The 12,265-nt window shown below is 37.8% G+C and overlaps 1 protein-coding gene across 2 annotated transcripts in view; it reads right to left on the bottom strand.

Moving 5' to 3' along the window:
- LOC150096443 (monocarboxylate transporter 10-like) overlaps nucleotides 1–12,265 on the bottom strand; it is a 223,718-nt gene that overhangs the window by 55,874 nt on the left and 155,579 nt on the right. For both annotated transcript variants that reach the window (XM_090408801.1, XM_090408802.1), the window contains exon 7: nucleotides 10,339–10,448. In XM_090408801.1, the coding sequence (XP_090264927.1) occupies nucleotides 10,339–10,448 (110 nt within the window). The remainder of the gene's footprint in view (nucleotides 1–10,338; nucleotides 10,449–12,265) is intronic.

The following is a 12,265-nucleotide window of genomic DNA, read 5'->3' on the forward strand; positions in this document are numbered from 1 at the left end:
ATAAATCATGTGGACCAGATAACATACAAGGAATTATGATCAAACATCTTCCTTCCCTAGTCCTTGATTGGCTACTTCACCTAACAACAATAACCTAAAACAAAGAAAAGCTCCAAAAGACTGGAAGACAGCCACAATCATACCAATCTTTAAGCCTAACAAATCTCAAAACCAACCATGAACTTATAGATCAATTTCACTGAGTTCAATTTCAGGCAAATTGATTGAAAAAATTATTATTATTATTACCCCAAGACCTCGTGGAGTCAAAGACTCATCTGGGAGGTCCTTTTATCACACACAGAGCTCATCATATCATGTCTTAAACACAGTCAAAAAGCTACTCCAATTTTTGAATTACTATCTAAACAAAAATAGTATACTACCACATTTTCAGGCTGCCTTTAGAAGAAATCACTCAACAACTGATCAACTTTTCTACTTAACCCAGACAAATCAAGATAATTTCCATACCAAACCTACCAAATCCACCATTGCAGCTTTTATAGATTATCGCAATGCCTTTGACAAGGTGTGGAGGCAGTAACTCTTTTCCAAACTTTGTCATATTGGAATAGAAGGGAAATTTCTAAACTGGATTTATGACTTCCTGAGAAATATAACAATTCGAGTTAGAATAAATAATACCTTTTCCATGAAAGTGAAAATAAGACAGGGACCCCCTCAAGGCAGCATTTTGAGCCCACTCCTGTTTTCGATCTACTTAAATGACTTAGATATTTAGAAATATCTAAGTCATTTAAGTAGATTGAATATAAAGAAAGAAACAAAGATAGCTATGTTTGCTGATGATTTGGTCCTATTCTCAGCTCACAACAACCTAGAAACAGCAGAAGGTCATTTAAACAAAGCCATTGAAAGTTTATCTACATACTGTGAAAACCAAAAAATCAAAATTAATCCTACTAAATCAGAAATTTGTGTATTTACCATTAATAATCACCTCAGAAAGTGGAGACCAAATACTAAGCTAGACAGTTAACTAATTACATTTAATGAAAACCCCAAATACCTTGGAGTTACTCTGGATTCAATGCTAAGCTTCAATAAACATATCAACAATGTTGCGGTCAGAGCAAAAAGAAGACTAAGTATCAGGAAAAGTATCTCAGGTAAAGAGTGGGGAGCTGATGCTGAAATCTTAAAAGTCACATACATCTCTATTATCCGACCCATAATGGAATATGCTTCGCCTATCTGGATGCAAACATCACAAACCAATTTAGACAATCTTATAAAAATTCAGAAAAATGCAGCTAGAATTATATGTGGACTAAGGAATACAACTCCTGAAAAAATAGCAGAATTCGAATTCAAACTTGTTCCTTTAAAATTTAGGTGGCAAGAAAATCTTACTAAATTTGTAGAAAAAAGAACCAACCTTGCACATCATAGAACAAGTGAACGTTTTAAAAATTGGCAACCAAATAACAGAATAAAGAAAAAATCAACAATGTATGAAATCATGGAAAGTAAAATTCCCTTGGATTGTCCAAATAAAATAGCCAACTACCCAGCATTTCTTCCAAATCAAGATAGGAAATAGGGAAACATGAGAAAAAACAGTCTAGAAAACCCTGAAATTTTGAGGTCATTAGCTCTATCAAAAATAATGGAATATATACCTGACTCAATAAAGATCTACACAGATGGCTCTAAAAATCCAAATGGCAATTCTGGAAGTGGCGTACTCATCTATGGCTCTCAAAATATAGAACTAAAAACAACTAACAGTATTGGATGCAACTCATACCATGCAGAATTAATAGCCATTAACACAGCACTGCAACATTTGGATAAACAAAACCCAAAGGAATTTATATTTTTCATGGATTCCTTAGCAGCTGTTGTGTCGGAAAAAGTGATGAGTCATCCCTTTTCCCCACCCAATGTTACATTCCCTCAGAAGGAAGGGATAAGGACATGCTTATGCCTTCTGATGGGAGATGTACCGAATAATGTCCCAGGAAAATGTAAATAACCAGATGTGTAAATTCTAAACACTGTTAAGATAGCCCATATGTTTATTGAGATAGTAATTGTGAATGAATTAAAGCAGAAAGTCATGTAGTATTAACAAATAAATATGTATAAGCTAAGTACAGGTTTAAGGCATGTAAAGGCAGTTCGTAGCCACGGCGTCCAATCGGCTGCCGCCATATGCGTGACGACACCACCGAGTGAGGGAGCTGTTCCGGAGTATAAAATTTCCGGCGGGAGTTCGAATCGCTCTCTTATTCTAAGATCTCTGATCGCTTGTGTGTCCCGTCTCCGAATTTCGTAGGCACCAAGTTTCCCGTAGGAGAGCTATGTAGAGCTTGCCGCCACATGTAGCGAGAATCTCCCTTGCTATGCATGCTACATCGGTCAAAGCCGCAACTACAATGTGTTCAACACATAAGGAGAAAGAGCCGCTGATGAAATCTACGTCAGCGTACAAGTCTGTGTATGAGTGCTTTCGGTTCGTGTAGAAAAAAGGAACAAAGCCCACCATCAGAGGAGGTACAGTGAACAGATCAGAATACCTAGTCAAAGCAAGAATGGTAAGCAAAGATTTTCTTATATTAATGTAGGATTAAAGTATCCGTGGAATAAAGAAACAGAAGTTAAGAACACACACTATTTATGTGTTGTACCACAGGAACAGTCTGCAATTTGGACACTTTTGTCTACTGCTAAGAGGAAAACATATTAGGCTCCAACTGAATGGGAGGCCAAGCTCCAAACTGTTTAAGTGATTTAAGAAAAGTAATGTCATATGATCAGAAAGTGATTAAGTGTTAACAGATATTTTGAGGGAGAGAATTAAGTAGAAATAAGTACTGTTGTCCTAGAGAATTACATGTCAGATTTATTGAATTGTCTAATGTTTATATGTAATGTTTCATGTATGATATTATCAGGTAACTTGATTGTGAGAGTCTGAGGATAGATATATGTACAGAAGTGAGGAATTTATGTCTAGTAAGAGATCATAGTGCAGAAGTTTAAATGTGTTTAATTAAGTAAGGGGAACCCAGACTCTCTTAAGATTCAAAATTTAAATAACATGTATACTTGTTTTTGTGCTGTAATAAATGTGTTTCTTTTTACATAATCAATTGAGTTTGTCATACTTTCTGCGGATTTGAATTACCGTTTGGAAAATTTCGTACTATGCATTTTAAGGGGAAACCAATAGTGATGTGAGAATAGGGACCATGACTGCATATATCTTGATCCCTACAATTTTCTTTAAGTATTTTAGATAGTGTATCAGAATTTGGTTGCTGGCTGGCGCAGCCTTTAATCTATACAAATTTGTCGGCAGCTGAAGTCTGATAGCAAAGAGATACAAAAATTTAATGTTAAAGGTAAAGTTAAAGACAAAAAAGAGAATTAAAGATAAAACTAAAATTTAAAGTAAAGTACAAAGCCAAATTAAAGATAGAACAAAAAGAAAACGGGGATATAACACAGCCCTTCAGGCTATTAAGAACTGCTACACTAGCCATCAAGAAATACTTAGAGACATAGCAAAAAACATAAACAAACTACATGGTGATTCCAAAATAATTTTCCAGTGGATCCCATCCCATGTGGGATTAAAAGGAAATGAAACTGCAGATGAAGTAACAAAAATAGCTGCAACATCAAGTGATACCACAGATTTCGATCTTTTTAAACCACTCAAAAATAAAAAGAACAATTCTCCAGGACATGACTCACCACTGGTATTCAGCAGAAAAACTAGGAGCTACCATCAACTCCAAGTTTAATCGCTGTGCCACTACCATAATCTCTCGCCTCAAGACCAATCAAATTTAACAATGGCATAAAAGTCTTCCACATCTGCAAAATCTGTAACATCGAGGAAGCATTGCCAATGCATACTAAATTGTATGAATATTTCCAAATGTGAACTTTATAACAACTCAGAAAAGGTGCTGTATAAAATACATGAATTTGACCTCTATGATCTGGTGTAATAATAATAATATAAAAAAAAATCTCTATGCCATGCCTCCCTGTCCACCCAAGACCCCCCCCCCCCGTTTCCCTTGCATTCACGTTCTCTCTTCATCTCTCACACTACTACTGTTTCCACTGCCAAGCACTTTTGTCTCTTCAGTACCACCATCCTGATTTTTCCCTTCATCTCTTTCTTCTGATCTCTTGCACACATCACACACTGTACTTTCATCCAGCAACACTTTATCCAGTACACTCACTCCAGAGTCATTTAAATTCAACCCTTTATCATGGCCGTATAATTTCATTCTTCCCTCAAACATATGCCATACATCCACAAACTTCACTCCCTTCTCCTCACACAGCTCTGCTAGCATACCATTTATGGTTTTAACTCTCCATTGCAACTCATCATCATACCTCGGCAACACACTGACAACCTTCCATACTACACTGTTATCTTTCACTCTTCTCAATAGTCTCCTGATATTTGTCTTCACATCCTTCTTATGTCCACTTAGATCATTTGTCCCTAAAATCACAACGAACTCTCTTGCTCGTTTCTTCCTCATGTCCAACGCTTTAATTATCCCTCATTCTCCCACCTGGACAGCAGACCTTATGGACTCTCTCAGTAATTAGCCTTCTAATTATGGAGTCTCCATATATTGCTATCCTGGAATCACTCGTCACCTCTTTTACTCTTTTTTCTTTTGTTCTGTTCTCTTGCACACTTTCATTAGTTTCCACTAGATGTCAAACATCACTCCACATATTGCTCTTTTGATTTTCAATAACTGTTTCATTAAATCTTGCATTCCAACAATTTCACTATCTATTACTCCTGCAACAAGAAACAAATAATTTTGGAACATACCTTTGTAGGATGTTCCGTTGTCTACTTATTGAGCGGCATCCAGTGTATGCTGAGAAACATTTATATTACTGCTAAAGTATGACTGAAAGGAAGAGGAGGATGTAAATGTGGAGATTGAGATGTGGAAAAATTGTAAGAATTACGGTATGTGAATTTAAAACCTGCGTTTCAAGGGTATGCTATGAATTCTTTGGGAAGAAGGTGAAAGATAGAAATTTTTGGGGAAAGGAGAAGGATAGAATATAATGAAACAAGATTAGGGGTGGGAGTAACAGGATGTGAGCTGTTTCAACTGTGTGTCATCTTCAGAGCTCATTGGGAAAAGTGGAGGCTATGTCATTTCAGCTTGGTGTTAGCATGTTGCTGTCACGGAAGTGTTCCTGTAGTCTTGTCCATAAAGATCTGATCATGGAACCTGTGTAGGTGACATCACAGTCTTGTTGGCAAGGAAATTTGTATACTACATTGTGGTGTTCTAGTATTTCTTTGTATGTATGAGATTTTGTGAGCTTTAGAAGTGTTGCCAATTTTTGGTTTGTGGTGAACACTAATTTATAGTCAATGTGTTTAAAATGTATTTGTAGGCTTTGTATGTGTTCTGCATGTATGGCTGTTTAATGATTTTTTTGTGTTGGGAAGAAGTTTGTTTTGGTTATTGGATTGTTTTGACGGGTTTTTGCTGTTTTGTTGACATAATTTATTAGCTGTGTTGGGTAGTTTTCTAAAAATCTGTATTAATTTTTTTATTTCTATGTTGAGATAATTATGGGTAGTCAAAAACTTGTATGAGTTTATAAATTGTACTAGAATGACTGATTGTTTGATAGAATAAAGATGATACGAGTTAAAGGGGAGGTAATTTCCAATATATGTGGGTTTGTGGATATTTTTGTGGTTATTTCGTTGTTTCCCCTAATCATTATTAGGTTTAGGAAATGTATGGATTTTTCATGCTCTGTTTCTATAGTGAACTTTAGTCTTTTGCTGAAGTATTTAAGGGATGCTTGTAAAGTGTGATGCATGTTGCTTCTCCAATGCATAGAATATCGCCCACGTATTGGCCGTAAAAGGTGATGCCAGGGGAAGGGCTGAGTAGATGTGATTCTGTATGTGATAGAAACAATTTAGCTAATTGTCTGCTAATATTTTGGCCCATAAGGAGTCCAAAAATTTGGATATAGATGTTATTGTTAAATTTAAAAGAGTTTGCTGAGATTATTAGTTTTATCAGGTTTACAATATCGCTGGGTGTTAATTTTGTTCGTGATCCTAGTAATAGGATCACGAACAAAATTCACGATACACATATACAAGTAATGTGTATACAATGTCTAATGTTGTGGGTACATCCCATAATGACATCCTCACTTCATTGGATACAATGTCGCTATACACCAATGTGGACATCCCCAGAACATTAGACATTGTACACATTATGTTGGAGGTTTAATGGATTTTTTACAACACTCAGAAAGAATTAAATTAGAATTTAATACTCCTATATTTCATCCTAGTCACTAGGACGAAATAGTCACTGTTCTTAATACCAGCGAATACAATCGTAAAATGAACACTATCCTCCGTGATCGCGCTACCTACATCCTGCTAGAACACGACCCCACAAAAACGCAAGTTAAGAAATTAAAAATCTTACTTAAAAAAGTAACCTCCTGGCCCCCTGACATCACGAAAAAATTTAAACCTTTCTGCTCCCGTCCCCCCCGAATATACGGTTTACCAAAAATCCACAAACCCAATTCCCCACTCGGACCTATAGTAGATGCTACCAATGCACCTTGTTACAGACTGTCTAAACAGCTGGCCAACTCTCTGTCCCCCCTCACCGGAAATTCAGCTTCCTATATAAAAAACTCGACCCACTTTAAAGCCCTCACAGAAAATTTAACCTTGAACAATACAGACATATTGGTAAGCTTTGATATCTCCTCTTTGTTTACCAATATTCCCTTAACTGACACTTTATCTCTCTTAGAAAACGTTTTCCCCCTCTGACATCTTAGATCTCTTTTCCTTTGCCATCAACTCTGGGTATTTCTCTTGGAATAACAAAATCTACAAGCAGATAGAAGGAACTGCCATGGGTTCCCCCCTCTCACCCCCCCTTGCCAATTTCTATATGGAAGATTTCGAAAAAACGAGCCATAGACTCAACCCCACTCAAACCTTCTATCTGGCTAAGATATGTAGATGATGTGTTCTCCATTTGGCCTCATGGCCCAGACACGTTAGACTCCTTCCTCGGTCATCCCAATAGCCTACATCCAAGAATCCAGTTTACTATGGAAAAGGAAAAGAACAATTGTTTACCCTTCCTAGACACCTTAGTCACGTGCCTGCCCAATGATACACTTGCCTTCACTGTATACAGAAAACCCACACACACAGGCAGATACATTCACAAACTCTCCCACCACCACCCCTCACAACAATATGGCATCATTAAAACCCTTACCAAGAGAGCCCACAATCTTTGTTCCAGTGGAACCGCCCTCACTACTGAGCTTAACCACATACACAGAACTTTCCTCTCCAATGGCTACAGTGAACACAGTATCAAAAAAATAATCAATTCCTTCCCCATTCCCCGTCCCTCTCATCAACAAGAATTTAAAAATGCCATCACCATACCCTACATCCGAGGCACTTCGGAAAAAATAGCCAAGGTACTAAAAAAGTATAACCTACACACAGCATATAAGCCCTACTGCAAACTTGCTACCCTTATCCGTTCTACGAAAGATCAGCTCCCCCCCTCTCTCTCTGCCTGGAGTTTACAAAGTACCCTGTTCCTGTAAGCTTGCGTACTTTGGACAGACAGGCAGATCAGCATCCATCTGCCTGGAGGAACACAAGTCGTACATCGTTAAACACAACTATGGCCATTCAGGCTTGGCTGACCATGTTTTGGACACCACCCACAGAGTATCATGGAAGAAAACCACTATGCTCCACCACAGCAAATTCAAGAAAGAGAGACTTTTCTTATAAGCAGCAGCAGCTCTCAGAAACCAACCAAATCTTAACAAATACGGTTGCATTAAGCTTCCGAAGATTTGGGAAACACTCATCACCAGAGGCCCCACCTTACATTCCAGGCCACCTACTACCGCCCTTAGAGGGCACTCCACCTAGATAGGACTTTAGGGTCACCCATATGGTTGGGCTTAGTATTGTAAGTTTTTGTATGCATGTTACATTAATTGTTTGTAATCCCCGTAGATGTCCTAGTGACTAGGACGAAATATAGGAGTATTAAATTCTAATTTAATTCTTTCTGAGTGTTGTAAAAAATCCATTAAACCTCCAACATAATGTCCTCACAGCACTTAAGCCTCTACACAAGGACATTGTACACACATTACTCACAGAAGACTATACCCTAGGATCACGAACAAAATTAACACCTGCGATACCATAAACCTGATAAAACTAATAATCTCAGCAAACTTTTTTTTTTAATTTAGCTATAAAAATTAATTTATTTATTTCATATCATGCTCCCCCCATTCCTTAGGATGGGTTGAGCCCTCCTAATGAAGGATTAAGTATGTATTTTATGAGTGTAGATCTGTGTGTGTGTGTGTTCAAGGGGATGGCTTAGCTGTTCTGAAGAACAAAAAACCTGAGTTTCTGGGTGAAAAAACCCTCTACTTCCATATGAGACTGACTAACTCACCTGTAGTCAAAAGAGACAAGATAAAGTTAAATATCTGGTCACAGAACATGATATTCCTCACACCATGGACGGGAATCGAACCCAGGTCTTTCCGACCAAAGGACTTTATCTATACCGACTGAGCTACAGAGGCTCTTAATTAAATTAATACAAATTAAAAAATTAATACAAATTAACTGTGGAAAGGATACAAAGACGGATGACAAAGATGGTTTCAGGACTGTACAAGGATAGTTATGAGGATCGGCTGAGAGAATGTGGACTGCAGAGTTTGGTGGATAGAAGGAGAGGTGATATGATTGAGACTTTTAAACTGTTGAGAGGTGGTTACAGGGTTGACACTGGGGAGTTCTTTCGCTTGGTTGATCAGCGGGAAGGAGTGATGACAAGAGGCCATCCCTGGAAGTTACGAAAGGAAACTGTGAGCAAGAGGGTAAGGAGTGGTTTCTTTGTGTGGAGGGTGGTTGAGCCGTGGAATGCATTGCCTGATGGAGTGGTGGGAGCGAGAACGGTCAGTGGGTTTAAGGAGTGGTATGATAAACTTTGTGTTTCTCAGGGGGGGACCTCCCCTCGATGAGTCTTGACAGACTTTATGTCTTAGAAAGGACCTCCCTCGGTGAGTCTTTTGACTCCTTGGAGGCCTGAATAATAATAATAATAATAATAATAATAATAATAATAATAATAATAATAATAATAATAATATTCTGTGTTGGGCAGCACAGCTATCTAAAAAGTAGGACCTGCTGTAGTAATTTATTCACATTTTACAACAGTGACAGTGAAATGGGAGAAATGGCTACACCGTGATACTGCTGGATATTGTTGAGGCATTTGACAGAATACCTCATACAAATCTAGTGCAAGTTGGAGCAAATCAGAATGGATATGAAACTAGTGGCTGACTGAGACACATCAGAAGGTGGTATATGCTTGAGTGGAGTCTAGGAGTATTCAAGTAACCAGTACAGTCCCTCAAGGTTCTGTACTGAGGTCACTACTCTTTAATTTGTATGTTAATGATATAGGGAAAGATTTAAGGAAGTGAGAGGATATACTACTTTGCTGATGATGCAAAGCTGGGTAGGGCAATAGTTGATAAAGGCGATGTAGTCATTTTGCAATATGATTTAAACAGATTGGCAGTGTGGATGAAGGATAACATTGTCAATTTAATGTTGCAAAATATAAGGCTATGCGCTTTTGGATGAAAAGATCACATGCTGTGCATTATATTGATGGTATTATATTGCAGGAAATTGACAAGGGGCAAAATACTTGGGAAATGGAGGGGGTTATGGTGGACAAAGGTTAAAGTTTAGCGAGCATATTACAAAAATTGGCAAAATAGCTCATAGGATCACTTGGATACTAAAGAACACATTAACAAGTAAAGAAACAGAAGTTATCTCTCTTCATAAGGATGTGATATGGCCCATCTTGACTAGTCTGCACAGGTTTAATCACCTGAATGTCTTGGGGATGTGGAGATGGTGAAGAGGATCCAGAGATAGTGACCAAGCTAGTGCAAGTCTATGGAATGCTCCCTATGAGGAGAGATTGGAGGCATGTGAGTTGCAAGTATAGCAGAAAAGAGAGTGGTGACGTAGAGTCGTTGTGAGTGTCCTGATATTGAATGAGTTTAAGGAGACGAATCATAGGTATTGGTTGAATAATGGTTAGTGTGGTTCTGTCACGATGAGTCTTCTGACTCGATGGAGATACTCATGCAATAATAATTATTATTACTATAATTGATTAATATTGAAAAGAAGATAATTCAGGCACATACCTGTGATGGCATTCTGTGAATTAAACACATAAGAGCAGCTCCAATGATTGGTGGTACACCTGCAGCAAGGAATGCTACTTTATAATTACCAAGATGGTCATAAAGTAAACCTGCAATGAAAACCTAAGCTAGAAATTGAATTTCTGAAAATGTAATGTCTTGTATTACTGAAACAGATTTCTTCAATTAGCAGATTCAGATTTGATTTATAAACAAATCCTGAAATAAATTTAAAATTGTCGGTATTTAAAATAAACACACACACGCACGCACGCACATGGTACCTTGTTTGAAACAAACAGGTACCATGCATGCGTGCGTGCGTGCGTGTGTGTGTTTGTTTCAAACAAGACCTGTTTGAAATAAACAGATCTTGTTTCAAAGTAAAACTTTGAAAGAAACAGGTAGATTATAAAATGTCTCTTTCTTCTTTCAGCCATTTTCTGTCCACTGCTGGAAGAAAGCCTCCGCAAGTTATTATTATTATTATTATTCAGGCCTCCATGGAGTCAAAAGATTCATCAGGGTAAGCCCTTCCTAGGAAACACAAAGTCTATCAAGACTCATTGCAGGAGGTCTCTTCTATTATTATTATTAATATATTAATAATAATAATAATAATAATAATAATAATAATAATATTATTATTATAAGGATAACTGACGACCTATGTCCTTTAAGAGTGGAGCCTTTGGAAGGCAGTGACACTAATAAATTTGAAAGCATATGGTGTGAGGTAGAGGTGGGCAAGACAGGTTATTTAGTGGTGTGTTGCTACAGACCAAGGAGTACAGAGGGTTAGTGACCAGGAAATGTTTAAACAGTTGAGTTTGGCAAGTGCAAGAAGAATGATTGTTATGGGAGATTTAAACTACAGTAGTATAAACTGGGGAGAGGAAGATGCATGTAGCAATGGGGGAATGGGATTTCTGGAGTTCTTGAGGACAAATGTCTTGGGCAACATGTAATAGAGGGAACAAGAGGTTCAATAGTTTTTGGATTTGGTTATAGCATCAGAGGAGTTGATAATAACTGAGATGACATCTCTCCTACCAGTTGGAGAGAGTGACCATAAAATGAATAAACATGCAGGAGTCCTCAAATGAGACGAGAACGTTTGTGGAATTATAAGGCAGGTGATTATAATAGTCTAAGACGTCAACTTGGGGAAGTTTCATGGAGGGAGGAATTGGAAGGCCTGGATATCAGTGCATGGGAAATTATGAAAGAATGTTTGTTAGCAGCAATGGTAAGTTGTACACCACGAGGTGAACAAAGAGGACACAATTTGGAGTAAAGTGGATGACAAACAATATTAAACAGGAATTGCATGTGAAAAAAGAGGCTATGGAAGAGATATAAGGAGATAGGAGAAGAGAAGATGCATGAAGGGACAGGCCAGAAGAGTGACTAGTATGGTAAGGAAGACGAAACTGGAATATGAGAGGAGATTAGCCCTAAGATCCAAAGAAATTCCTAGGAATCTTTTAGATATGTGGCCAGTAGGAATAGAAATGACTGTGGAAGAATGATATTGTGGAATAAAAATGGGAATAGAGTGACTGATGCAGAGGACATAGTAGAATTGATCAATGAACACTTTATTGGAGTATTTCATCCTGGAGGAGTCAGTTTTAATGCTAGATGGATAGGGCAGGTTCAAGGTTTAGAGGTACAGGAGGAGAGTGTGTTTCAAACACTGAGTACTCTGGATGTCAATAAAGCTGTGGGACTGGATGGAATTTCAATACGAGTTTTAAGAGATTGTGCTAGGGAACTGACAGTGCCTTTGACCTGGCTTTTCAATGAAAGTCTGGCTACTGGAAAGGTGCCCATGGAATGGAAGGAAGGTAAGATAGTGCCATTGCATAAGGGCAGAAGCAGACTGAAAGTATCTCATTATAGGCCGGTTTGTGTGTCATCAGTA

The sequence above is a fragment of the Typopeltis vanoorti genome, chromosome 19, assembly GCF_054136105.1.
Source record: "Typopeltis vanoorti isolate ZY-2024b chromosome 19, IOZ_Tvanoo_1.0, whole genome shotgun sequence".
Lineage (NCBI taxonomy): Eukaryota > Metazoa > Arthropoda > Arachnida > Uropygi > Thelyphonidae > Typopeltis > Typopeltis vanoorti.